Raw genomic sequence first — 27649 nt, forward strand, 5'->3', positions numbered from 1 at the left:
TCAACAGCTCACCATCATTATATCTTAACATTTGTAATTTTACTGTTTCGCCCCTAACAGATCCCCTGACCGCTCCTCCGGGGCACGATGCGGTCATGTTTAGTTTGACTGATTATTGGTCCGATTGGTATTTATCTCTTCAGCTACTTCAGTGATTATTGGTTGTTGTGGTGAATTCGGTCTATATTGTCTTGCTTGATTCGTGTAATTATTGTTGTTGTTTTGCTGGTGTTGGTAGAACTGTCCTGTGTTGCCATACATTGGATCATATCGATTAAAATTCCTACTGTTCCTAAAATAGCCCCTCGCTGCACCATTACTAAAGTTTTCATTATGGTAATAATTATTGTTTGCATTTTGTCCATTTCTAAGTCTCCTCGGAGAGTGTAGTTGGTTATGATTATTGTTACTGCTACCATTACTGCCATTCCCACTCGAGTTGCAGCTCGGATTCGCTTCTATTGCTCTTCTTTGATATGACATTTCTCTTGCCCTTTTATTGTCCTCCTCAATTATATCAATACGATCAAGCGTTGTCATAAATGAGTCTATATCCTTATCATTTGTATATAACAGCTGATTCCTTATACTGGTGGGTAGTCTGGACTTGAGTAGTCTAAGTATATCCGGCAAAGGAATCGGTACATCCCAATACAAAGATTTATTAATGTATTTCTCAAAATATCTCTTTAGAGATCCTCTAGAAAACGAGAAAGGCTCAGGATATAATACTTCCTGCCTAAGTCTTTCTTGTATTCCAGCAGACCAATATTTTGCTAGAAAAGCATGCTCAAATTCTTTGTAACAGTTACAAGAAGATGTTTGTTCGGATGCCCACAATGCTCCTGTTCCTTGTATATATCCAGATGCAAAACTAATCTTTTGCCATTCTGTCCAAGATCGTGGAAATAGACCATTGAAACTTCGAATAAAGACTACAGGATGAACATTCTTTTTGTCGGGGTTAAAGATTTGAAATTGTCTCTGTTTAATCATCTTCTCCTCAACGCTACTACGATTCCAAAAATCATCCTGTTCGTACTTTTCCCTGTGGCTATCCGTTATATCGAATCTAACTTGCGACGTTCCAGTTCTGTCTACATCGGATCTTGACGTGGACGGAATGTCACGCACAGATTGAGAGTTTTGTTTCTTACTTCTCGGTGTTTCTAAATCCTCCTGCGAGAGATTTAGTGATCTTTCGATGTTTTCTTTCCAACGCGAGAAATCTTCGCCAAGTTGTTCTCGAACTTCCTTTAACCCTTTGTTAAAAAAATTGTCCTCGGAACTCTCTGAAATTGACTGTAAAGCTACTTTCACAGTTTCTTCTATCGTTTCCGAAGGAGAATTTTGCCGCTCTAATGTCATTTCTGAAAACTTTCCCGCAAGTACATTCATTCTATGTTCCACTGTCTCCTGTTTTTCCTTCACTTCGTCAAATTGCTTCTTTAGATTATCTTGGGATTCTGTTATTTCTGGTATCATAGATACGGAACACTGTATGTCCTCTTGAGCTTGTATTACTTGAGGAAACAGTTCTACTTGTTTTTGTATCGTGTCAATTTTGACGGATACATATTCGGTTAGTTCCGCTTTTAATTTACTATTGTTTTCTTGGCATTGTCGGTGGACCTGCTCAATTTGAGCAATAAGATTCTGTTCGGTCCTTTCTGCCTGTTCCTTTATTTCCTGTGTCTGGGTATTTAATCTCTGATCTAATTCGGTAAAGGTTGCTCTTAACTGATTTTGTAATTCTGTTTGATTTTCGGCTAGTTGATTTTTGAATTCATTTTGTATAACGGATAAGTCTCGTTTCACCTCCGCTTGGCCTTCGGCTAATAGAGACAACTGTTGCATAATAACAACTAATGTGTCAACAACAGTCTGATCAGCTGTTGTATGAATGTTTTCTGAACCAGCGGGATTATTTATATTGCTACCGCTAGCCACAACAGTTTCAGAATTACTATCCGTGGCCTCTGCTTCTGTGCAAACAGCTGAAGGCTGTTGCACGTCTCGTTGGTGATTCAATGACATTTTAAATGCCGCTCTGGTCAATACCATTAAATAACTGTCAATATCAGGTTCAAATCACTAAATACAGTTTCAAATTTACTGTCGTAGACACACTTAACTTTCAAATTACTTCACAGATGGTATAAAGTTCACCGCTCAGATACGAAAATCACACAATATACAGTTCTACAATCTAACTACTATCTGGAAAAAAGTTCTTTCTAAATTGATTTCAAACTATTTTCACTACAGGATAAAAAAATTAGATTTCTCTGGCCTTGTTCTGTAGCCTCGGTGTTGTCCAATAGTTGAAATCGTTTCTTGGTATCAGCAATCTTTTACTATGGGCACCGAATCTCTCTTCAGATTAGTTACCTCTCGTTCTCGTGGGTTTTCATGAAACAAAAAATACATATATTATATAACAATCCAAGAGAGTCCTGTCACACTGGCGCCACTGTAATTTTTTTTTTTCCTCCTCCTTTTCTTTTCTACGTGATTATGTAGATCTCAATTCGTTCGAGCAATCAATCATTCATGATAGGAAACACAGTCATAGCTCAGTCACTCAAAATGATTCTGAAATTTTACTTGTTAGAATGAAATCAGGCGATGATTCTTCTTCTCTGCAGGCTCGTGCTTTGCTGCAGTCTGCTAATCTGTACAAATAAAATGCCTCGTAATTTTGGGAGCGTTGTATAATCAGTCGGGAAACCTCAGATCAAGCGGATGTTTGGCTTTGATGAAGTTTAACCTTCCGTAGAAGCAATGGAGCTCTTGGATTATTAAATGCAGGTTCGTATCCAGTCTTTCGGAAGTCCCTTCTGATTAACAACTACGCAATATATCGATAAATATCATTAATTCTCAAATTTAAAATACACACCATTTACTTGAAGGAGCCATCTATATATATTTCCATTTAATCGTACAGTTCATATCAGTTATCTTCTGTAATAAATCTCAATAATCAGATTACAGTTCTTCCAAACCAAGCACAGGCTAATCGGCACGAAGACAATCTCGGAAGCCCCCTTTCTTTTTTTTCTAACAACCACCAGAGAGAGTACTACAAAGAATACTTATGCGCTCATGGCATAGCTATTGTATGAGCTACTTTTCGCATGGATTCCGCGAGTATAAAGATAGAAAATTAGTAAACGGCATTCAAGGGTAGAATTGTATCAGAATAATTCATAGAATATAAAGAGATATTACAGTCTGTAAAATGACATAATTTACAAGTCACAAATCTTGCGGTGAATTGCCTCTGAATTGCTTCGATGTCTCCTTTCAACTCTCTCGTAATCTTGAATGTCGAATCCGGTGAATTTGAAGAGTAGCTTGGAACGGAGCTACAAAGACTTGATGGCAGCAATGACTGAGCTGCAGACGATGACTAACATCGGCGCTGGCTGACCACTGAGCGCAACTACGAACTGTAGACTGGCACAACCGCACTACACTCCTGCTGCACATGAAGTGGCCTAGAGGTGCCTCACGGCGAGCATAAGTACTGCGACTGGCTGTGTACTCTTTGGCTAACACAGTCGTTCTTCTGTTCCGTTTATCGAGAGAATCGCATCCGGGGGATCGATCTCTCAGGCGGCGGTGTGGTCGTGTGACTGACGACTTCACAGATAGGTCGCACCAGCATCCTTTATGCGGTCGCCCTTACAAGTGAACCACTCTTTCCTAAAATTGTCTCAATAAACCGAAGTCTACCATTCGCCTTCCCTACCACAGTTCTCACATGCTCATTCCATCTAATATCGCTTTCAAACGTTACGCCCAGATATTTAAACGACTTGACTGTGTCAATCAGGACAATAGTAATACTGTATCCGAACATTACAGGTTTGATCTTCCTACTCATATGAATTAACTTCCATTTTTTCGCAATTAGGCCATTCATCACAGCAACTGGAAATTTCCTCTAAGTCGTCTTTCTACAGTCACTCAACTTCGACGCTTTACCGTACACCACGCCCCTCGACGTGCGCTGCAATCTGGTTTCAGTACAAGTTGTAGGTAATCTTTTGCTCCATGTATTTGTATCACTGATAAGTAGACAATTTGGAAGTGTCTCTTGTGGTCAACATTGCCGAAAGCCTTTTCTAAATGTAAACAGGTATTTGTAGTGCACGTGAGTTATGAGTCTGAGTGACAGTATTGTGACGGCGGCGTGTTTTGCGTGTTGCAGGAGGACGGCACGTTCACGACGCGGAACACGCTCATCTTCCAGGCGACGCTGTACGAGAACGAGCGCACGCTGCACTGCGAGGCCAGCAACCCGGTGATGGCGCAGCGCGGCGACAAGCCCATGCGCAAGAGCGTCAAGCTGGAGGTTCTCTGTGAGTACTCAGCCTCTGCGAGGTCACGGACTACATTATTATCATATGTGAATCTCAGATTAATTTCGTACTCAATATCTTCGTTACTGAGTGGCGAAAGCTGGCACGTGGTAGCCTACACCCTATTGAAGGCCACCTATCTAACATCTTCCAGGGACAACAAGAATTTGATTTTGAGTCTTTCTTTCGCTTACGCCATAGTCCAGCAGCGATCGCAGGGTCGGCGTGGTTACAACGGATTTGACAGTGTTAGTGTTAGGGATGGCCGGATGCCCTTCCTGCCGCCACCCCATACCCGCCAGGACGGAATCAGTGCACCCCAACTGTCTGCGTCTAGTGTAAATCGTGAAATAGTGCGGACGTGTTTTCAAATGTCTGCGACGCGTGTAACTGAGGCGGAACGTGGCGACCAGTCCAGTATTCACCTAGCGGGATGTGGAAAACCACCTAAAAATCACATCCAGGCTGGCCAGCACACCGGCCCTCGTCGTTAATCCGCCAGGCGAATTCGATCCGGGGCCGGCGCGCCTACCCGAGTCCAGGAAGCCGCGCGTTAGCGCGATTGGCTACCCTGGCGGGTAAGAATTTGATTTTGAGTATTTAATATAATTACTGACCGAACTTAAAAATTTGAAATAGTGGAGGTAAAAATCTCACATTGAACACCATAATTCAAGCAAGTTGGAAACTCTACATACCTCATTTGGCAGCATAACTCACGGCGCGAAAATTACCCAGACTATATTCACCCATTATTTGAGAATAAGAGCATCTAGCGACTTCCAACAAACTTGACGAATAATTGTAAATCTTTTCGAAATTTTTTTCCTCGTTGACATCCCTCACAAAATAAGGAGAGGAAAAAATTTATCTCTCATTACATTTTAGCTGTTTATGCAGTAAAGCTTCCTCAGGCATAACGTTTCACTTCACTATTTCTCAGTTACTGACTCTATTCGCAACATATTTTATGCACAGTATCCACATATACCCCTGAACGTACATGCAAAATTATACCATTGCACGATAAATAGTTCAAGACACTGAAATGTGTGAAAAACTTGCTTTTCTTAAATTCAAATTACCCAGACTATACTCATTCAGTTTTTGAAAGTTAGAGCATCTACCGACTTCCAACAAACTTTAAACATAAGTTCAAATCTTTTCAAACTTTTTATCCCTTACAGTCACACAAAGTATTGAAACGAAAACAGATAATCGGTTACTTAATGTTCGTTGCTCATGCGATAATACTTTAGGATTAAGCACGACGACTCAAATTGTTATTGCTTCACTATTAACTTTTATTAAAAGGAAAATTAAGTGCAGTTGTATTTTGTAACGTACCCATTTGTAAATCACAAAATTGGTACCGCAACATTTGCACGAATTTATATTGTTAAACAGCAGTTTAATAACCTTGCTTTTAGGAACTACTTTGCTATCATTAAGTCTAAAATAAATGGCTTGACACGTACACTATTTGCCGAACAGGTATTAGAAGAACATATGAAGGGTGTAAATTTTCTACAAAAATTATTTCTAACTGAAAATAATGAATACTCTTTTTTCAAAAACTTTCTCCTCGTGTAATGTGCGCTTTAGATATCCTATTCAGCTGCTGAACAATACTTTTGATACGCCCTGTGTTGCACTTGAACAGCGTCGTGAAAGAAAACTTCAATCGTAGTGAATTGCTGAATGTGGAAGAATGGAAGTGAATCTAATTAAACCCAAAAGAAACTAATTATGTACTCAGTGGAAACTATTTTAACTGAAACTTAATTCTGAACTATGTTATGAAATTTGGGTGACATGAAATGCAGTGTCTGACTTGAAATATCCACAAAAATAAGAAACTGCTCTACTCGGAAGGAAATAACTATTTGAGAGTGACTACACTGTTCACAGGAAACTAGCCTGCCTACTTAGCACAACACCTAAAAATTCTCACAAGAATGCAACGTGAGATATGTCCAGAAATAAAAGTAACTTACCTCAAACTCAGCATGCTTTTTTTGTGTATGAAAAAAGCAAACTGAAGTCCGGAAATGCAGCAGTTAAAAACAGTGTACTTACTACCATTTTTTTCTTTTTTTGTCAGAAGCAATATGTGACTTCGTGTGACGTAAGGTGCAATCCATGTAAGGTCAAATATTCAAAACTACGAGAGAATGTGGAAGTAGCATGTATGTTGCGGACTAGATAGCTAGAGAACATGACCACACGACTCTTAGGCTTCCACCATACCACTACGATTTCAACGCCAGATTAAACACCATGTGCCAAAAAGTAAGAAAAGCTTTTCAAAGACTGTTAGAAGAAGCAGCGACACAAAGAACGCCAGAGAAGTGGAATAGTGTTGCACGCCACACAGAAACGGTTGTTAAGGAAGCGTGGAAAAGCGAAATTAGTGTAGAAAGTAATACTGAAAATATTGTTATACCCTTGGGCTATTCCAGTGACTCATCCATGGACCAGAAGTTAGATAACGATAGTGTGGGGGACGAAAGTGATTCTGAACTAAGTGGCATCTACCCTTTGCCGTCATTCGTCTTTGTTTTCGGGCTTGTGTCGTATTTTTGACTGAACGGTGAATCCGACATTTGCACAATAAATCTCTTCTCCTTATTAAGGAATAGTCCTCGCCACAAATATGACACTACATGCACACTACAGTAACTGATAAGTACTCAGGAAGTTTTAATTATTTTAATGTTGTTCGTTAATGTATTTACATGAACGATACAGACAAATGAACGTGACTCATTCTGGTTACTGTAAAAGACAGTGTCCTTCAAATGGTTCAAATGGCTCTGAGCACTATGGGACTCAACTGCTGAGGTCATTAGCCCCCTAGAATTTAGAACTAGTTAAACCTAACTAACCTAAGGACATCACAAACATCCATGCCCGAGGCAGGATTCGAACCTGCGACCGTAGCGGTCTTGCGGTTCTAGACTGCAGCGCCTTTAACCGCACGGCCACTTCGGCCGGCTCAGTGTCCTTCCTGTTGCTTTTGTTGAGGTATACAAATAATAGGAACGCGGTATCATTTTATACACGGGAGTGCGTTTGTTAAGCAGCAAGGATGTTACGATCCTGTAACGCGAACTCAATATCGCACTTTAAAAGGCGGCGTGAGAGGGTAGTACAGTAAGGAAAAGCACAGCTGTTGATGCTACGTCCATACTGCACGCGCACGAACCGACAACAGCCACCTTCCACGTTCGACTGTGTTTCGCTGTCAATCACTTTGTTATTCTGGTTTGAGAATAGACCTTGGTGGTTTTGTTTGTAGCTTCCACCGTTTCACTCGGATTAGGATGGTCACCTTCAGCCCACTATTTGCCAGCTATGGCTTGTTGTGCATTTCAACAGCCCGCATCTCGTGGTCGTGCGGTAGCGTTCTCGCTTCCCACGCCCGGGTTCCCGGGTTCGATTCCCGGCGGGGTTAGGGATTTTCTCTGTCTCGTGATGACTGGGTGTTGTGTGCTGTCCTTAGGTTAGTTAGGTTTAAGTAGTTCTAAGTTCTAGGGGACTGATGACCATAGATGTTAAGTCCCATAGTGCTCAGAGCCATTTTTGCATTTCAACAGTCCGTTTCCTTCTGAAATGCCGAATATAAGTTTTCTTACGTTCGACGTGTTTAAACTGAACGTCATCTCTTCCAATATAAAAATATGGTTTTTCATCCCGTTTTCAACTTCATTAGAAAACACTTTCTACGGTAAAAATTGTATACCGCAGTTCGCACATTCGTTTTTAGTTTCAGCGTGCCTCTTGGTTGTTGAAGTACGACACAGTTACATGCGTACAAATGTATTTAATCCATGAGCCCCGTTGGAGTATACTGTTACGGCTGTATACAGTTCATCTTTCCACAACGCTTTTCTCTTGCCATACCGTAATACAAAAACTTATGTACTTTATAACTTAGATTAACGAATGCATTGAAAATACACAAAATCATTTGTAAACATTATGTTGCATTATTAGCGCGAAATTCATTTTGTAAAACTCACTGTGGAGCAAGTTTCTTAAAGTGTACCGCTACAGTATTGGAAACTTACAGCGGTACATTGTAGGTATCATCGTCATTTTCTCTTTGTCGGTTTCCTGCAAACGAACCACAACAAATACAGATTGGTGACTGTTCAAAACTGAGATTATTTCAGATATATTCACCCACAACTAAAACATTATGTTACCACTTGTAATAGTAGACATAAGTTTAGATGAAAAGTTCGACAAAATCAACGGTGTCTTCATACGTTCTGATCCTCAGCACACAGAACTCATAGCTGAAGTCACTAAATGTCGCATATATAAGAGGTATGTTAAATCCAACATAGTCGTTAAATATGGGGTGTCTGGGAAACCTGCCTTATTGGTTCGCTAGACAAACAAAAAAAAAATGGTTCAAATGGCTCTGAGCACTATGCGACTTAACTTCTGAGGTCATCAGTCCCCTAGAACTTAGAACTACTTAAACCTAACTAACCTAAGGACATCACACACATCCATTCCCGAGGCAGGATTCTAACCTGCGACCGTAGCGGTCACGCGGTTCCAGACTGTAGCGCCTAGAACCGCTCGGCCACCCCGGCCGGCGCTAGACAAACAATTCAAACAGATCGTATTAATGAGTTTTATTACAAATGGAAAAATTACTTAACTTAGTGATTACACAAATGTGTCACGAACAAAGCCCGGTCTACGAAATACATAAGCTTCTTCAGTATAAACGATTCCTAAGTCGCTGCTATACAAGTCACTACTCTTGGAGCTACACTTGAACTTGGCCGTGGCGGTTAAGTCCTCTTGATCTAGGGGCCGCTGCTGTCGCGTTGTCGACCTGGAGATGGGCCGGTCAGCTTGCAATTGGCTGACTACTTCTCACAGCCCTCCCTTCTTTTTCGTTCCCGACTAGCGTGCAGGCGCTTAACTTTACTTCGCAACAAGGTTTGCCTTAGGTACAAATCTGTAGCCGATACAATATAGGCAACTGTCTCTACTTGCAACATTGCCTTCCATCTACTTTCGGACAGTCCTCACGCCCGACTGTAAAACCGTAGTGATGCTGGAGGAGGTTAAGCAACGTACTGTAGTTGTTGCGTTAGACAAAACTGATCAGATGCGTCATTCTGTTACTATGTTTGTATACAATATACCTGTAGTGTGTAATATGTGTTTTAATTTTAGCCATGAGGGACCATTTCGTGAGAGGGAGCTTTTTTCCGATAGTACGACAAAACCAAATATAATAAGGAAATTTTGTCGCAAGTAGTTGAAAGCTAATCTAAAAGGGAAACGCGATTCTCCTGCCGTGTAAAATGTGCACAGAACTGACCCCTGGTGAATTTCTCTAGCTTGGTAGCAGATGTGTGGCGTAACCTCCAACTACAGCTACATGTGCAACTTCAGAGGGCAGCGATTGAAGAACAACTGTAGTAACGGAGCTATTGTGTGCAAACTGCATACATGAGATGATTTAGCCACTTAGCTCTCCAGCACAGAATGAGGACGGAAATCGGGCCAGTGCGCTACGATTTTTGCCATTTCGTTAGGAGGCGCCTTAGCAGCCCAATGTGCCTCAGAGTTTTCCACTCTATCTCGATCCAAACACTCGGGAGGCGGGGAGAAATCCCGGTAATGGTGATTTCTTCTCCGGGGCCGGGTGACGGAGAGAGCCGTTACTCCAAGTCGCGGCAACCTTATCGGCGGCGGAAGAGGTCGGTAATGAGTTCCCTGACATCGAAGGTTCTCATAATCAAGCACGCTACATTTAGCCCGCCGGCACTGCGCTACGGAAATGTCATTAGGGGTCGCGGTCGCTGCAGCAAAGCGCCCCAGTTGACTCGCTGTCGCAGATCTGCGCTATCCCACACGCCTGTCAGCTGCTACAGCTGCTCCAGCGTTTCTTGTTCTGCCCATTCGTAGTAACGCATATGTGAGTATAACTTCCGCATTTACAGTGGTCTTAAATTCTTCAAGGGAACAACCCCTGCTGAAATTGCTGTGAGCGAATAACAGTCGTTTTAAAAAACGGAGATGTGTCTTTTCTACCAGCCACCTAGATCTACGGTTCCTGACCAAAAGTATCTATCACCCCTATATAATGCACAAATGACATTAGATGTCACGAGAGGCCGACACTACTAGTATCAAGGGAGACAGGAGGTAAGGCCGGTATTACACTGTTAAATTTCTTTGTAAAATATCTTTGTCAAAAATCTTTGTCAAAGATATTTGACGGTGTAATAGGGAACTTTGTCAAATGTTGTCCAATATTTGATCAAATCTAGGACCTCGCTGTAGATTTGATCAAAGAAGTCGCTTGTCTTCTGTTCACTGTAATGTGACATGTTACCACATGGAGCGCTAGCATCGCTGCAGCGTTCTGTCGTCTGTAGTGTTTTTATAAACATTGCCGGTAAATACAATTGGTGTGTGCCGACAACTACAAAAAATAGAGATGTATGAAGCTGATGACCCGCTTTCAACACCAGGCACCCTGAATACAAAAATAGATTAAGAAGATTGCAGACCTAACCTAACCTAACCTAACCTAACCCCCCCCCCGCCACCCCCCCCCCCCCCTCCCTGTAGCAAGGAATCGGAGTGTTACAGTGAGCCTGTCTTCTGCAGATGTAGCAGTTATTAAGTGAATATTGTGCTTTGTGATATGAGGATACACTTCACTGAGCACATACAGAAATGTATGCTCATCCATTCTTAAGTAATTGATGTACGACTTGACGTCCTCCACTATAAGCTCACGTAACAAGTTTTGTTGAATGCTATTATTGTGTCGTCGTAAAACCGACGGCTTCACCCAGGTATGTTTCCTTTTTTTCCCCCGCTTCTCTTCCGCATGTGCACACAGTGCAATTGTGGTACATGCAACTGCTGCGGTTAATAACAAGTTGTTGTTCTCAGCCATCTTGAACTTTGACGAAAAATATGATGGCAGTGTAATACCCCTTCTAGCGCCACGTCCAAGATCTTAGTCAAATATATTTGACGGAATATTTGATCACATCTTTGATCAAATCTTTGACAAAGAAATTTGATAGTGTAATACTGGGCCCGGGTTCCCGGGTTCGATTCCCGGCGGTGTCAGGGATTTTCTCTGCCTCGTGATGACTGGGTGTTGTGTGATGTCCTTAGGTTACTTAGGCTTAAGTAGTTCTAAGTTCTAGGGGACTGATGACCATAGATGTTAAGTTCCATAGTGCTCAGAGCCATTTGAACCATTTTTTGTAATACCGGCCTAAGGAAAGAAGGAAGGAAGATCAGTGGTTAAAGTCCTGTCGACAACGAGGTCATTAGAGGCGGCGTAAGGAGGCGGGAGTATTGTCTCATTGGCAGAGAAGCAGTGACAGTAAAATGGGTCGGCCAGGCGAGTGACTCCGTGACTCCGAACGTGAACTAGCCATCGGGTGTCACGTGAGTGAAAAATCCATCAGGGACATTTCGAACCTTATAAAGCTGCCCAAGTGTGGGCCACAGGTGACGTGTTTGTGGAGTGAAAACGCAAAGGAGCAACCGCAACTGAACCAAGTCCAGGCAGCGCACATGTATCGACCGGTTGGGACCGTCGAGCATTGCAGAAGGTGGCTGTAAAACGTCGAGAGAAATCAGTGCAAGGAATCATTCATGGGATCCAAAGCGCTACCAGCAGTCCAGCCAGTACAATGATTGTGCTTTGGGAGTTAAAGAGAATGGGGATCAGTGGTCATGCAGCTCCTCTAGAAGACTCAAGTTTATGCGGTCAGTGCTAAGCGACGTTTGAGGTGGTGTAAAGAGCGACGGCACTGGACATTGGTTGGCTGTAAACGAGTGATATGGAGTCAAGAGTACTGTGGAAATCCGATGGAAGGGTTTGAGTTTGGCGAATAACTGCAGAGCGTTACCTACGGATTACGTAGGGGATGGTGTTACGGTATGATGTGGTCGCCTTATTGCGCTTAAGAAGAAGCTAAATGTGTGACGATATGAACACAATCTAAAGGATTGTGTACTGCGTACAATAGTGGAGCAGTTCGGAAGCGATGATTGTGCTAGCATGACAATTCACCCGGTCATTAAGCAGCGTCCGTGAGGCAGTGGTTTTTGGCCAATAACACTCCTGAACTGGATTAGCCTCCCCATAATCCCCAAGTGACCGCAGTGGAACACGGTTGTGATGGCATGAAATGTTTCCTTCCCTCCAGACCCCAGCGCGCAGACCCTCAGGTTTATCAGAATTTCCGAAACACAGTCTCACGCGTCATACAAACCTGTGACCATTCTTGCTGATCTCTGTACGTGCTCAATATCCGTTTTTAGCCCTACTTGCTGTGGTTCCACACAATAAAATTTGGAAATTTGTAGTAAGATCTTATGGGACCAAACTGCCGAGGTCATGGGTCCCTTAGCTTCCACACTACTTAACCTAACTTAAACTAACTTATGCTAACGACGATCACACACACACACACACACACACACACACACACACACCTATGCCCGAGGGAGGACTCGAACTTCCGACGGGGGAGAGCCGCGCAGACCGTGTCAAGACGTCTGAGACCGCGCGGCTACCCCGCGCGACTTCCACACAATATTCCAAGACGGGACGCACCAGCGATTTGTTAGCAATCTCGCTTGCAGACTAACTGCACTTTCCGAATATCCAACACAGGCTGCCATCAGATTTTTCTACGACTGAGCTTACGCGATCATTCTGTTTCGTATCCTGTAAATTGTTACATTCGGATATGTGTATGAGTCGATTGATTACAGGTGTGACATATTGACATTGTAGACACAATGTTTAATTTTAGTGAAGTGCTCAGTTTTAAAATACGAACATTTAAAATGACTTCACAATATTTGCACCACACTGAAATCTTATCAAGGTAAGATTTGAAAACTATGCAGACTTTTCAAACAGTACTTCATTACAGGTAATATCATCTGCAGAAAGTCTATGCTTAATATTAACATAGTCTGCAAAGTCTTTATATACAATATGACGTCAAGTGTCTATACAAAATAACATCAAACGTCCCAACACGCTTTCCTGGGATACGCTTCAATTTAGTTCTACTTTTGTCGATAGCTCTCCATGCAATATAACATGCTGCATCCTTCCTACTACGAAATCTTCAATCCAGTCACAAATTTCATTTGTTAATAAACGCTGGTGTGGTGCGGAATCAAACGCCTTTGGAAAATCAAAACATTCTGCATCCACGAGATTTCGTTGTTTAATGGTTTTCATTGTGTCATGTGACAATAGCGCGCTTTGATTTCGCTTGACCGATTTTTCTATGGATTTTATTGTGTCATGTGAGAATAGCGCGAGTTAATTTCGCATGACCGATTTTTTCTGAGTCCATGCTAGTTGGAATACAGGAGGTCGTTTTGTTCGAAATACCTTCATTATATTGGAGCGCAGAATGTGTTCTAGGATTCTACAACAGATGGACATAAATGAAATTGGAGGGTAGTTTTGAACACCACCGCTGCTACCCTTATTTTTGGTGGGTATTATCTGTGTTTTCTTCCAGTCGCTGGTTTGGGATCTACGGCATATTAAGAGTAAAATCTATGATAATGGTATATCTGTGAAAATTTGCATTTGTGTACTGTCGATGTAGGTATGTTTTTCCAAAATGGACACTACCACCACTGAAACCAACCGAATACTGACAACCTGTGGTTGTAAATTTCTGTAGTCAGTACAAACTCTGCAACGGCCGCCTTGTTGATTTAATACTCTTGCAAGTCACGTCACATGGACAATATTTTATCATCTGTCTTTACTCTGCTTTTTAGAATCAGCCTTCTTCTCGGAGATTCAGAGATATGTTAGAATTGCGAGAAAAAAGAATCTGGTTACGAAAGCATTATTCCTGTAACACCATTGCTAATGTGATCGATGTGACCTTTGATTTTTGACTGTAGCTTGTGGATACCCACAAGTTGTCCTTGACAAGTTCAATTCCACTATTTTAGCCACTTTGTTAAAATTCCTTATCTGCTCTTAGGTGATGAATGAGGGAAGAAAGTACAAAACAACTTCTTTTTGGGGAATATAACTCAGTAAGTACTGATTAATTTAACACATTTTGTTTCACGCAGATATTTAGCTGGTTGTCAAATAATGGCTTTTTTTATGAGTTGCAAATCTGTTGTTCATATGTTTTGCACAATTTTGTTTCTTCAGCGAATTGTGTTCCTACCGTCATTACATTCGTAACCTTCCAACAGTGATTGTATACAAATGCGTAGTTTTACAGATAAAGAACCTTGATGGGCACTAGAACAGATATCCTCGAATTTTAAAATAATTTTCATTCAGTGTTTCCGGTTCGAGCTGGAGTGGGTCTCGTATTAGTGAGCTTCAGCGTCTTTTAACATTTCAGTTATTGACTGAAATATGATCCGATTCTAAGCGACTGCGGATGGGGAAAATAAAATATTAACAGATGTATAAATATCGGCCGATTTCAGCAAAAGAAATTCATCTATGTTGTCCAGAATTCACTGATGACACTGCAGTTCTCTCTAGTAACAGTCCAGAAGAAATCCAGCTTGAAGAGAAACAAAGGTCGAATATGATAGAAGTAAAAAGTACGACCACAATGACTTTTTTTTTCCTCGGAAGAAGACCAGGCCAATTCCGAATTCCCGAATTGTGCAACATCATGCTCGGATGCTAACGATAAAGTACTACGCTTTTTCACAACGGTTCCCCGAAAGGTTCTGTTGAAGAATTTGATAGAAAAGGTGGAATACCGCAGAGTAATTTTCTTTCTTCCTTCCTTTAAATTTCCGGCACGACAATATGAATTTGTTTATGCCATTTACTGTTTTCTGCGCAAATCACCATCCTCTGGAATACTAAACTGCTGCGTAAGCAGTCGTAATATATCACCTAAATATCATAAATTATCAACTTCGATTATAGTTTGCTTTGGGTAAATTCTCTTCTGTTGATGTCATAAACGAATGAACAACGAATGAATGTTAAGTATGTAGCATAAAAATTCGTCTCAACCAACACAAATTTATTAATCTGGAAATAGTCACTTCGCTTGAGGCCGCCTCAAAATATGTAGTGCAGTGTGCATATGGCAAACAGTTTACCGCTTCAAACACTTTGCATGTTGCCGGACTAATGATGAGCAATTATGACGTGGCTCTGTATTTTTAATATCAACACGGTTGAGGGTTCCTTCGAGAATATTAAAAACTACAAGCGAGACGGTCGCCTATCAGCGGTGAATGTTAAATTTGAGTAAACAGTTCGCGAATAACTGTGTCTATTTGGGAATAGTGGTGGGAAAATGACATATCTATTCGTGTCCCTAATCCCGCAGTAGTTTCCTAGTTTCAGGATGGTCCACCTTTCTTCTCTCTTCTGCAGAGTCTTCTTCTTATCTTTTCAGCCGGCCGCGGTGGTCTAGCGGTTCTAGGCGCTCAGTCCGGAACCGCGCGACTGCTACGGTCGCAGGTTCGAATCCTGCCTCGGGCATGGATGTGTGTGATGTCCTTAGGTTAGTTAGGTTTAAGTAGTTCTAAGTTCTAGGGGACTGATGACCACAGATGTTAAGTCCCATAGTGCTCAGAGCCATTTTTATCTTTCAGCACTATCGTCTGCTCTTCAGAATTTAAGGAATGCCTCTTCTGCATTCTGACTGAAGTAATTTTGCTTCCCACACTTACCATTATTCCATCAGTTTTCTATCCTTAATTTTTTTAACTAGTTTTGAATTTCTTATGACAGTGAGGACTGTACTGAAAAAGCGTCATTAATAATGCCTTCAAATCACCATGTACGGCTGGAAAGTATCGAAACCACGCCCAATACAACGTGATGTGGGTTTGTGTTGGCTATGATAGTGAGAGGAGCTTAGAACTTGTAGCGTGTTTCCACCTGGGCGATGAATATTTGAAGATATCCGCGTATGATGAGCGGTACTACTTATAAATGAAATAATACTCGACATCTGGCGCATTATCTATGTACTAACAATACTATAACAAGTGACGTCTGAATGTAGGTATAGAATCCGCCTATTTTTGTAGACCACCAGTTGTTTTTTTTTTTTTTTTGTCCAGACATCTTTCAGCTGCTTGTTTCATCACCATTGAGTCCGTATTACACTGGACATCGAGAAATACAAAATGTTTTGCGATAACAGTGATTACTGGAAAAGTCAGGGCCAAAGATTTATTAGCTTCCGTTGAGAATTTTGATTTTTTTTATCTTAATCACTATTCGGTTAGAATTCGTTAAATGGCTGGGTAACCTGTCATTTCCAACAACATGATGTTTTTACTTTCTTTATTTAGCCAGTCATTACGTTAAGAGCAAGCTCTCGAGCAACAAGCGTTAACGAATCACGCGAGATTATTTTATCTGTTGTACTTGAAATATTCTGTATTCTTTTCCAAAATTTGCTCAATACATTTTTGGCTAAAAGAAGGACAAGTGTTGATTTCACGCGATCAAAAGCGACGTGCTAGCGAAAGAAGGTTTCAAAATTTTTCACTGTCCATCTCTATACCTTTTTTGTTGTATTAATTCATTTTTTTATGTTTTGTAGGTAAAACGTTAAAATTACATTGATTTGACAGCATTTATAGGGAGTTCCCTAATATTACATCTATTTGGCAGCATTTATAGGGAGTTCCCTCTTACGGCAGTGGAATAGTTAAAGATATTTTGCTCCTGTTTATGTGCTGTATATCCTATTTAAAGGGAGGAAGGACGTCGTCATTTGGGGACTGTACACACACATGAAAGGGGAATGGGTGGGGAAACAGATGGCCGAACCGTGTCGGAATCTGCCTTATGTGATTTAGCAGAGCTACAGAAACCAACAAATACGGGTCCTTGAACGTGGGTTTGAACCGCCGTCCTTCGGAATTTAATACTAGTATCTTAACCATTGTGCCATCTCACTGGGTATGTCCCATTTAAGACATGGTATTACATACCAGTAAGTCACTCCCCCTCCTCCCAACGAGTCTTTAAGGAATAGATCTCCCATGTATAACAGAGCTTCTCACATCTGGTTACTTCACAAATGAGCTAATGGGTTAAATATTTGACGTTGCGCATGCGAAAGCTTTACGGCTAACAACGCAAAACCCAAATAATGTTGGTTTTATTACTTTCTGGATATTCACCCATAGACTAATGGAAAAGTGAAAACTAAGTGTTCTTATCATCACACACGGGATGAGAATAGACTGTGTAATTTTCGCCCCATTTTAATTAAGAAAAGCTAGATTTTAACGGATCTCATTGTGTATGACGACGTATGTCCTGAGATACGTGACGACGCTGATATAATTTTGCAAGCAAATTCAGCGGTATATGTCTATACTCTTTGAAAAATAAGTTCTGAATATAATTACAAGTCTGTTTCTTCTTCTTCTTCCGTCACGCATTAGACTTTCCCTCAGCCTGTTGCAGCTACACCTGGTCCTTCCATCGGTTTGCAGGTCTTCCAATGCATCTTTTACTTTGCGGAGTATATCGCCAAAAATGTAGAGGTAATCTTGATTTGTCCATTCGTAACAGATGTGATATCCATTATTGTCGGTATTCGTCAACCTTACTGTTTATATCGAGAATATTTAATTCCTTCCTGATATCAGTCCGGAACCGCTCGACTGCTACGGTCGCAGGTTCGAATCCTGCCTCGGGCATGGATGTGTGTGATGTCCTTAGGTTAGTTAGGTTTAAGTAGTTCTAAGTTCTAGGGGACTGATGACCTCAGATGTTAAGTCCCATAGTGCTCAGAGCCATTTGAACCATTTGAACCTTCCTGATATCTGTATTTCTTTTGTAGTCTAGATTGATGTATCCTGCTATGTACCTGAGGAATTTCATTTCATTGGCTTGTAATCTTATTTTATCTTTCTTTTTCAGTACCCAAGATTCATTTCCATAGAGTATTGTTGGTACTGACATAAGTTCCTGATCATACTTTACGTTGGAGGGCTCTTCTGATAGTGCAATTGAAGTAGTTAAGTTTCTCAGTTTTGTGTTCTTGGTTTAGGTCTCCCCTGTACGACAGCGTGGTTCCTAGAAATTCGAATCTACCTTCTTGCTCTATAATCTTGTTGACTATAATTATTTTTGTTCTTACTGGATTTTTCCACAGGAAGCCGTGGTTTTGTATTGATATTGTCATATTATATATCTGGCATGTTTGGTATAGTTCTTAGGGAGCTCTGTGCAGTCCATCTTCATTATTCGAAACTAACACTTGGTCATCTGCGAATAACAAAGTCATAATGTAATATTTTTGGTTGAAGTTAAATGTATAGTTCTTCAGTTTCATTCTCCATTGCCGTATAATGTCTTCAATGTATATATTAAAAAACAATGGAGAGAGGCTGCAGCCTTGTCGAACTCATAATCAATAACCTTTGTTGTTTCTTCATTATCCCCAATTATTTGGATTCTTGTATTAGCATAGACCTTTTGAGCTACCTGTACAATGTGTATTGGTATACCTCTTCTTATTAAAATTTCTTACAATAGCTCTCTATTTACTTTATCAAAAGCCTTTACATAATCGACGAAAAGGAATTACAAGTAAAGAAGTAATAAATGAAAACGACATGCTTGATGATGATAAAGTTTTTCTGCATGAACAGCGAAAATGTTGCAAGACATCCACCATTTTCCTTTCATCATTTCGTGCGGCGTGTCAGCGAAAAACTTTCTAAAAGGTTTGAAATTATGTATACAACCTGTTGGAGTTCGCTAAGTGCTTTCATTTTCAAATACTGGATGAATATGGTATTGGTAATTTGCGCTTTGTCAGTTATGCTGCAACAAGACTTACGCTGGATGATTAATCTGCCCCTACAGATGTCGTTTTATGCAACCCGCAATGTTGTGTGTGGCCTTCAGAAATGACGCGCGAGTTCTCGATAGCTACTTGCAAACTGTTCGTCCCTCAGAAAATTGAACAAAACCTTTTTGTAGGGAATTTAACGTAGCTAAATTTTGTACCGAGATACGTTTCGAGTTATTCAAGAAAAACGTACAAAAGTGATCTCCAGATGCACCTCCACCCTCACACTCAGTCCTCACCAGTCAGGATTTCTAGTATGTTGTTCGTGGCACTCTCTCACCACGGTGCAAACATTTCCAGCTACAGGAACTATTCCAGATATTCGATCTTTTTTCGTCTCCACTGACTGGATATTACGCCACCAGCATTCTCGACTATTTTGTTAACATTATTCATTTAAACGTGCCCTTGAGAATAATGAGAGAAAAACTTATTTTGTAAATGTTAAACTATAACTAATTACCTTGACAATTCGAGCCAAACTTAATCCTTACAAGCACAGTAGTTTCGTAGTCATACGGCCTGACGAATGCAACGATGTAATTGTTTATTTTTTGGTGTTAAAATTCGAAAAAGATTAGGTAAAATTTAGACAAACGTAAGTCTTACAATTTGTATTTGCTCGACTAAGCCGGTGTAGTTATAAAGCCAGTACATGAAGACCAAAAATATGTCGAATGTGGGAAATAATTGGTGCAGTCGCAAATTTTTGTACAGTGGTAGGAGGGAGTGTCATGAACAACATACTAGAAATCTTGACCTGTGGGGCTGAGTGTGGAAGTGGGGTACGTTTTATGATAACTTTTGTACATTTTTCTTGAATAACTCGAAAACTACGCCTGAACGAAAACGTATTCTAGTACAGAATCGAGCTACATTAAATTCCGTACAAAAAGGTCCTGTTCGTTTTTTTCTGCATGACTAATAGATTACCCTTAGCGAGCGAGAGAACACGAAAATGTCGCGGGTGGTGTTTGAAAGCGAGGTATAGCATTGCGGGTTGTTTCAGTGACATCTGTAGGGGCAGCTGATTCACCCTGTATACATTTTGTTGTGTCAGACTTTTAACGTTAGATTATGTCTGTTAATGAGTAGATTATGTCGGCATTTTAAATTTTTAAATTCGGTCAGTAATTGTATGAGATTTTTGTTCCCCTTGGAAGCGTCTGGATAGTTGTTTCATGCCACTGTATCATTTGTTTTCGTCAATCCTCTTTTCTTGAATTAAGAATGTGACGAAAAATTTAAATCCATTTTCACTATAGCCACTATTTCGCAGAAACGTGTTCTACGGTATCCATTCGCGGTCATGGATTGTCCTTTCTTGAATAACTCGAAAACTACGCCTGAACGAAAACGTATTCTAGTACAGAATCGAGCTACATTAAATTCCGTACAAAAAGGTCCTGTTCGTTTTTTTCTGCATGACTAATAGATTACCCTTAGCGAGCGAGAAAACACGAAAATGTCGCGGGTGGTGTTTGAAAGCGAGGTATAGCATTGCGGATTGTTTCAGTGACATCTGTAGGGGCAGCTGATTCACCCTGTATACATTTTGTTGTGTCAGACTTTTAACGTTAGATTATGTCTGTTAATGAGTAGATTATGTCGGCATTTTAAATTTTTAAATTCGGTCAGTAATTGTATGAGATTTTTGTTCCCCTTGGAAGCGTCTGGATAGTTGTTTCATGCCACTGTATCATTTGTTTTCGTCGATCCTCTTTTCTTGAATTAAGCATGTGACGAAAAATTTATGTCCATTTTCACTATAGCCACTATTTCGCAGAAACGTGTTCTACGGTATCCATTCGGGGTCATGGATTGTCCTTAACTGCCTTGTATCGATGTGATCGAAAAATATACTGAGGCAGGAAAGAAAGATGTTGGGTCTGATGTGTCGACAGAAGTGCCGACACAGTGTTATTTTGAGGGGGCCGATATGCACGCTATAAGCTCACGCAGAATATCGTGACGTCTGAAACAGGACGCTCAATTAATGCTATAAAGAAAAGTGCGTTGCTTTTGGAATACTTAACTTTAATTCATCCTTGTTGTATACATCGTTCTTGTTGAGACATGCTTTAGACGATAATTATCAATTGTTATGTAAGGCTAATGGCGCCTTGCTAGGTCGTAGCCATGGACTTAGCTGAAGGCTATTCTAACTATCTGCTCGGCTAATGAGCGATGCTTCGTCAGTGTAGTCGCTAGCAAAGTCGTCCGTACAACTGGGGCGAGTGCTCGTCCGTATCTCGAGACCTGCCTTGTGGTGGCGCTCGGTCTGCGATCCCTGACAGTGGCGACACGCGGGTCCGACATGTACTAATGGACCGCGGCCGATTTAAAGCTACCACCTAGCAAGTGTGGTGTCTGGCGGTGACACCACAGGGTCCATCTACAATCTTTTTGTCCTCACTATTCACGCGGAGTAAAGATTTGATGGCATCCGAGAAAACTAAGGTACCGTGCTGCCTTTTCCACTTCACGTGTGATGTTCCCACCTCGCATCCAGTGTAGCAAATACTGCATACCGTCGCTCGGGACGCAGTCTCTGTCAAAGGAAAGTTGAGTTCAGAGTTGTGTCCGTAGCTTCAAGCCTGATGTCGCTCAGACGGGCCCGGCTTTTGTCAGCGCGCGCGTGTGAGCCACCGCTGCTGTGGCACAGAGACGGAAAGCGAACGGTTCGGGTTCTCGAATCGCGTGGTACAAAGCCGCGCTTCGCTGTATCGCCGTCTGTCGCTGCAGAATACGATCGCCCCGGCCGCAGGCGCCAGACGTACGTGATGTGGCCGGCGTCTGCAGTGGAGCCCGTGGTCGTGGTCGCTGCCGCTGCTGTTGCTTCGCTCCGTCATGTTCTGCCGACAGCTCCGCACTGAAACACAGTCTGCACGCTAATATACTGCGGATCACTGGTACTTATTTTGTCTTTGGGACTGTGTAACTGCTTCAGAGACTCATCATACTGAAAATCAAAACACTTGCTGACAGGTAAATGTTGTCTTCATCCTTTTATTCTGTCCGCAACGACTACGCAACCTGATGGCTATGGATTATCGTCTCAGTTGTGCGACTGAATTCGTGATTTCCTGTCATAAGTCACAGTTCGGAATTCAAAGGGTATCGTTTAGTGAAACCGAAGTGATATCTCGGGCACCCCTGGGAAGTGTTATACGCTCTCTGCTGTTCCTAGTCTTCATAAACGATTTAAAATTTTTGGTAACGTTTTTGGGAAACAGCGATCTTGTAAAATATATAAAATCAGTGAACAACAGTTAAGATCGCGATGTTTATTTTATTAACATTACCGGTTTCTGCCTTGTCTTAAGGCATCTTCAGACAGCACCATCAGCTGAAGTTGATGCGCAGTTTCAGCGACAGAGGCCAACTGACTGTTCTACGCATCGTCAACTTCAGCTGATGGTGCTGTCTGAAGATGGTCTAAGACAAGACAGAAACCAGTCATTTTAATAAAATAACCATCGCGAAAAAATTTGGAAATTTGTGATAAGGGCTTACGGGGCAAAACTGCTGAGGTCATCGGTCCCTAAGCTTACACACTACTTAACCTAACTTACGCTAAGGACGGCACACACACCCATGCCCGAGGGAGGATTCGATCCTCCCACGAGGATAAATTAATCTTGACTGTTTTTTCACTGGTATTATAAACTATTTGGGAGACAGTATGAGCGTCCTCTTAAACTGTTAGCAGATGATGTCTTTGGCGTCTAGTAAAGTCATCAGAAAATCAAAACCAATTGCATAATGATTTAGACAAGGTATCTGTATAGTGCGAAAAGTGGCAGCTAGCTGTAAACAATAAAATATATGAGGTTCGCTACAGGAGTACTAACAAAACTCAGTTAAATTACGGTTCACGGAAGGCCATACAAATTGTCTATTCAACTACGAAGAACGAGCGACAGCGTTTTATTTACAGAACACTTACAAGATGCAACAGGTCTGCTTAAGAGAATGCCTAGTTTACGCTTGTCCGACCTTTCCTGGAGTATTAGTGCCCGGTTTGGGATTCTCACTAGATAGGACAGACGGGGAACATGGCAAAGTTGACCCAAGACCACCTCCACCTGTACTATCGTCAAAAGGGTAGCTGAGGTCCGCAGTTCGACCAAACACTGCGCTGGCCGCTGGATATTGTGGGCAGCCCGTCATGGCGGTCTTAACGCGTCCGCGGTGTACACAGAGCGCGCCAACAAATTGCGCAGCGGGGGAGGTCTTTGTTGAGCCTCACTCCATACAGTAACATACACGTAAAATTGCAACGCGCTGTTACATTAGCAATACACGATATTTTAATGTTTGTCTGCGACAATGAAGGAAATTGTCCAACAGATATATTAAAACAGTTCCAATTCCTCCGGTGCGACCAAGGTTTTTGTTGTCAAGTATATAGCGGAACTGATATTCCCTCCCATTTATTCCTAACTAGATGTTACCCCCTGCTTCGCTCACATTTCAATAGTTTTATTATGATGAGTGATGGTGAGTACGTTAGTAATTTTCCGAGGTGTCTGTGTATATATTGGTGTAGACATATATAAAAAATATATAAAGTGCCGATATGCAGGTACATAATGAATGTGTTTCTATATTTTCCTGTATGTCGAATCTGAAATCATGCATTATATTTTCTAATTACATTTAAAAATGCCTCGATTCATTGCATTCGTGTAGAAGTAGAGCCTTTAAGGATTGCTATGGCTCACTTAGTAATGGATGTGATATTTTGCTACCAAAGGAACACATACCAGCCGTTTCTCCCTTCCATTTCAATGCTTTATGGTGTCTACACTTTTGATCCATCTCCCTGTGATGACTAATTTATGATTGACATAGTCCGTTAATAGATCTAAATCACTTGCAGCTTCACCAGAAGCCTCCCATGTTCCACATGTAAAGGTACGACTCTGTGTTTGTCGTTCAGCCTTTAAATGACGCCGCCGTGAGCCTTCAAGCGTCTTAGAAGCTCTAATAGAGGCGTGACGGTCAGCGTCCAAAATGTGAGGGGCTTGTGACTGTCTCTGTAACTCTTAAGGCTGCCTAGCGTTCTGCATCAAAGTCCCTGCGAACATGAGACCGCTCTGGGGTTGTTGGATTCGAGCAACTTTCTCTTAGAACTGCCTACTACATCTGACCAACATTTGCAAGACTTACAGTTTTAAATATGGTTACCAGGCTTACCTTCAGATTTTATTGTTGGATCTCCATCAAAATTCACCAGCTATTATGCCAAGTGGTGTTGGAACACAGTATCATAAACCACGCGCGAAACAATGGATTTGCAGTATCACGGAATAATCCGTAGATACTAATAGCTGCCGAACATCGCGGCAGCGTCGTCTGCATGCCACTCACGTATACCATATTTAAAAATGTTAATAATACTCAGAAAGATACAAACTTCTAAAGTAGCCTAGGTCTTCCTCAGGGTTAAGCTATCTCCACAGATACAATCGGAGTCGGTTCAGCAGTAAAGTAGTGAAAACGTCACGAGGGGATTACATTCACAGTTAATAATACTGGTCTCGCTATGGAACTATGGATTAAATGCGTTGAGAATTGAATAATCATTTTATTGTAATGTAGAACGTATCAACCAATAAAAACATTTTCACAAATATGATAAAGTTCAAAAACTAAAAAGTAAATAGATTTTCAGAGCGTAAATGTCGTTCCTTAATTTTGCGTAATATTCTTCAAATAAATAAATATTTTGTACCACACACCTTGTAAAGTAGCCTGTCTTCTCCGCCTGGGTTCAAACTATTCCACGCCATATTTTTTGGTTATCGGTTGAGCGGTGTAGTCGCCAACACGTAACAGACAGAGTTACTTTCACATTTGTGCCATTGCTATAGATGTGTGGACTGTCATGGATTAAACAGTACGAGGGTTGTATAAGCATTGTATTCTAGCTGTTACCCAAGGCTGTACTCGAGTAACAGTAATATGAAATGAAATGTGTCATTTTTGGCCTGGAGACCAGTTTGGATGTTCGGGAGATTGGTGCAAGTCCTTTCATTTGACGCCAATTCTGTGACTTGAACGTCGATGATGATAAAATGATGATGACAACGCAAACATCCAGACGCGAGCAAAAAAAAAAAAAAAAAAAAAAAAAAAAAAAAAAAAAAAAAAAAAAGATGAGGGCGGGAATTGAACCTACGAACCAATGATCTTTCAACAGCAACGCCAATCGCATAATGACAAGCTGTACACGCAAAACTGAAGGCAACAAAAAAGTTATAAGCGACGCGTGACGCTCAGCAGGTGAAGTGTGATATTAGTATGGAAGCATGCGTCAAACACGTAGAGGATTGAGGAAAGCGTCAAAGAAACTGGTATAGGCATGCATGTGGAAATACAGAGATATGTAAACAGGCAGAATACCCCGTTGCGGTTAGAAACGCCTACATAAGACAACAAGCGCATGGCACAGTCGTTAGATCGGATATTGCTGCTACAATGGCAGGTTATCAAGATTTAAGTGAGTTTGAACGTGGTGTCATAGTCGGCGCACAATAGATGAGACACAGCATCTCCGAGATAGCGATGAAGTGGAGATTTTCCCATATGACCATTTCACAAGTGTACCATAAATATCAGAAATGCGGTAAAACATCAGATCTCGAACATCGCTGCGGTCGGAAAAAGAGCCTGCAAGAACGGGACCAACGACGGCTGAAGAGAATCGTTCAGCGTGACAGAAGTGTAAATCTTCCGCAAACTGCTGCAGATTTCAATGCTGGGTCATCAGCAAGTGTCATAATGAGAACATAATCGATATGAGCTTCCGAAGCCGAAGACACACTCGTGTACTCTTGATGCCACAAATCTTATGCCTCGCCTGAGCTTGGCCACACTGACATTGGGCTGTTGATGACTGGAAACATAATGTCTGGTCTGACGAGTCTCGTTTCAAGTTGTATATAGTGAATGGACGTGTACGTGTATGGAGACAACCTCATGAATCCTTGGAGCCTGCATGTCAGCAGAGGACTGTTCAAGCTGGCTGAGGCCCTGTAATGGTGTTGGGCGTGTACCTTTAGATTGATATGCGACTCCTCATACGTTTAGATACGACTGTGACAGGTGACACGTACGTAAGCATCATGTCTAATCATCTGGATCCATTCATATACGTTGTCCATTCAGACGGACTTGGGAAATTCCAGCTGGACAATGTGACACCTCACACATCCATAATTGTTACAGAGTAACTCAAGGAACACTCTTCTGAGTTTAAACACTTCCGCTGGCCACCAAACTCCCCAGACATGAATATTATTGAGCATATCTGGGATGCCTTGCAACGCGCTGTTCAGAAGAGATCTCCACTCCCTCGTACTCTTACGGATTTACGGACAGTCGTGCCAGGATTCATCGTGTCAGTTCCATCCAGCACTACTTCATACATTAGTCGAGTTAATGCCACGTTCTGTTGCGGCACTTCTGCGTCCTCGCGGGTCCCCTACACGATATTAGGCAGGTTTAGCAGTTTCTTTGGCTCTTCATTGTATAAAAATTGTATTCATTACGTCGAATTATGTAAGAACATATCAAACAATAACATTTTCACAGACATGATAAAGTTCAAAAGTCAGAGGGTAAATAGATTTTTCAAAGAGTAATTATTTTCCGTATTTCACACTGTATTGTACTAATTAATAAAGATGTTGCCCTACACATTTTCTAAAGTGGCCCACGGTCTTCCTAAGCACTGAAGCTATCTCCATACGAAATTTTATCAAAATCGGTTCAGCGGATTAGTCGCAAAAGCGTAACAGAGTTACTTTCGCATTTTTTAAATATTGGTATGGATTGGGAATCCCATCTCTCCCCTATCACATCACCTGATAATTGGCCAAAAATAATCGCGACTGTATGTTGTGCTGGATCTAAACCAGCCAGCTCTATTTCTTGGAGTGGAGAATGAAAAGTTAAATAATTTTTTTTAGCCTACGATGGCTCTCTTGAAGATGGCATGTAGGTATTTACACGCAATATCGTGAAGGGTAGTAAATGGCGACCTGCTGCAAGCCCGAAACTTCTTCGAGTGACCCCAAGAATATCAGCAAATATACAGGGTGTTACAAAAAGGTACGGCCAAACTTTCAGGAAACATTACTCACACACAAACAAAGAAAAGATGTTATGTGGACATGTGTCCGGAAACGCTTAATTTCCATGTCAGAGCTCATTTTAGTTTCGTCAGTATGTTCCTCCACCTACGCTCAATGGAGCACGTTATCATGATTTCATACGGGATACTCTACCTGTGCTGCTATAACATGTGCCTTTACAAGTACGACATGCACGATGGAGCTCCTGCACATTTCAGTCGATGTGTTCGTACGCCCCGGGTTCGATTCCCGGCGGGGT

General features: G+C 41.5%; 1 protein-coding gene across 1 annotated transcript in view; it reads left to right on the forward strand.

The window, feature by feature from the left end:
* LOC126484696 (hemicentin-1) overlaps positions 1-27649 on the forward strand; it is a 1211236-nt gene that overhangs the window by 813019 nt on the left and 370568 nt on the right. Inside the window, exon 9 of the mRNA XM_050108292.1 lies at positions 4220-4370. Coding sequence (XP_049964249.1) covers positions 4220-4370 — 151 coding nt within the window. The remainder of the gene's footprint in view (positions 1-4219; positions 4371-27649) is intronic.

Source organism: Schistocerca serialis, chromosome 6, assembly GCF_023864345.2.
Source record: "Schistocerca serialis cubense isolate TAMUIC-IGC-003099 chromosome 6, iqSchSeri2.2, whole genome shotgun sequence".
NCBI lineage: Eukaryota > Metazoa > Arthropoda > Insecta > Orthoptera > Acrididae > Schistocerca > Schistocerca serialis.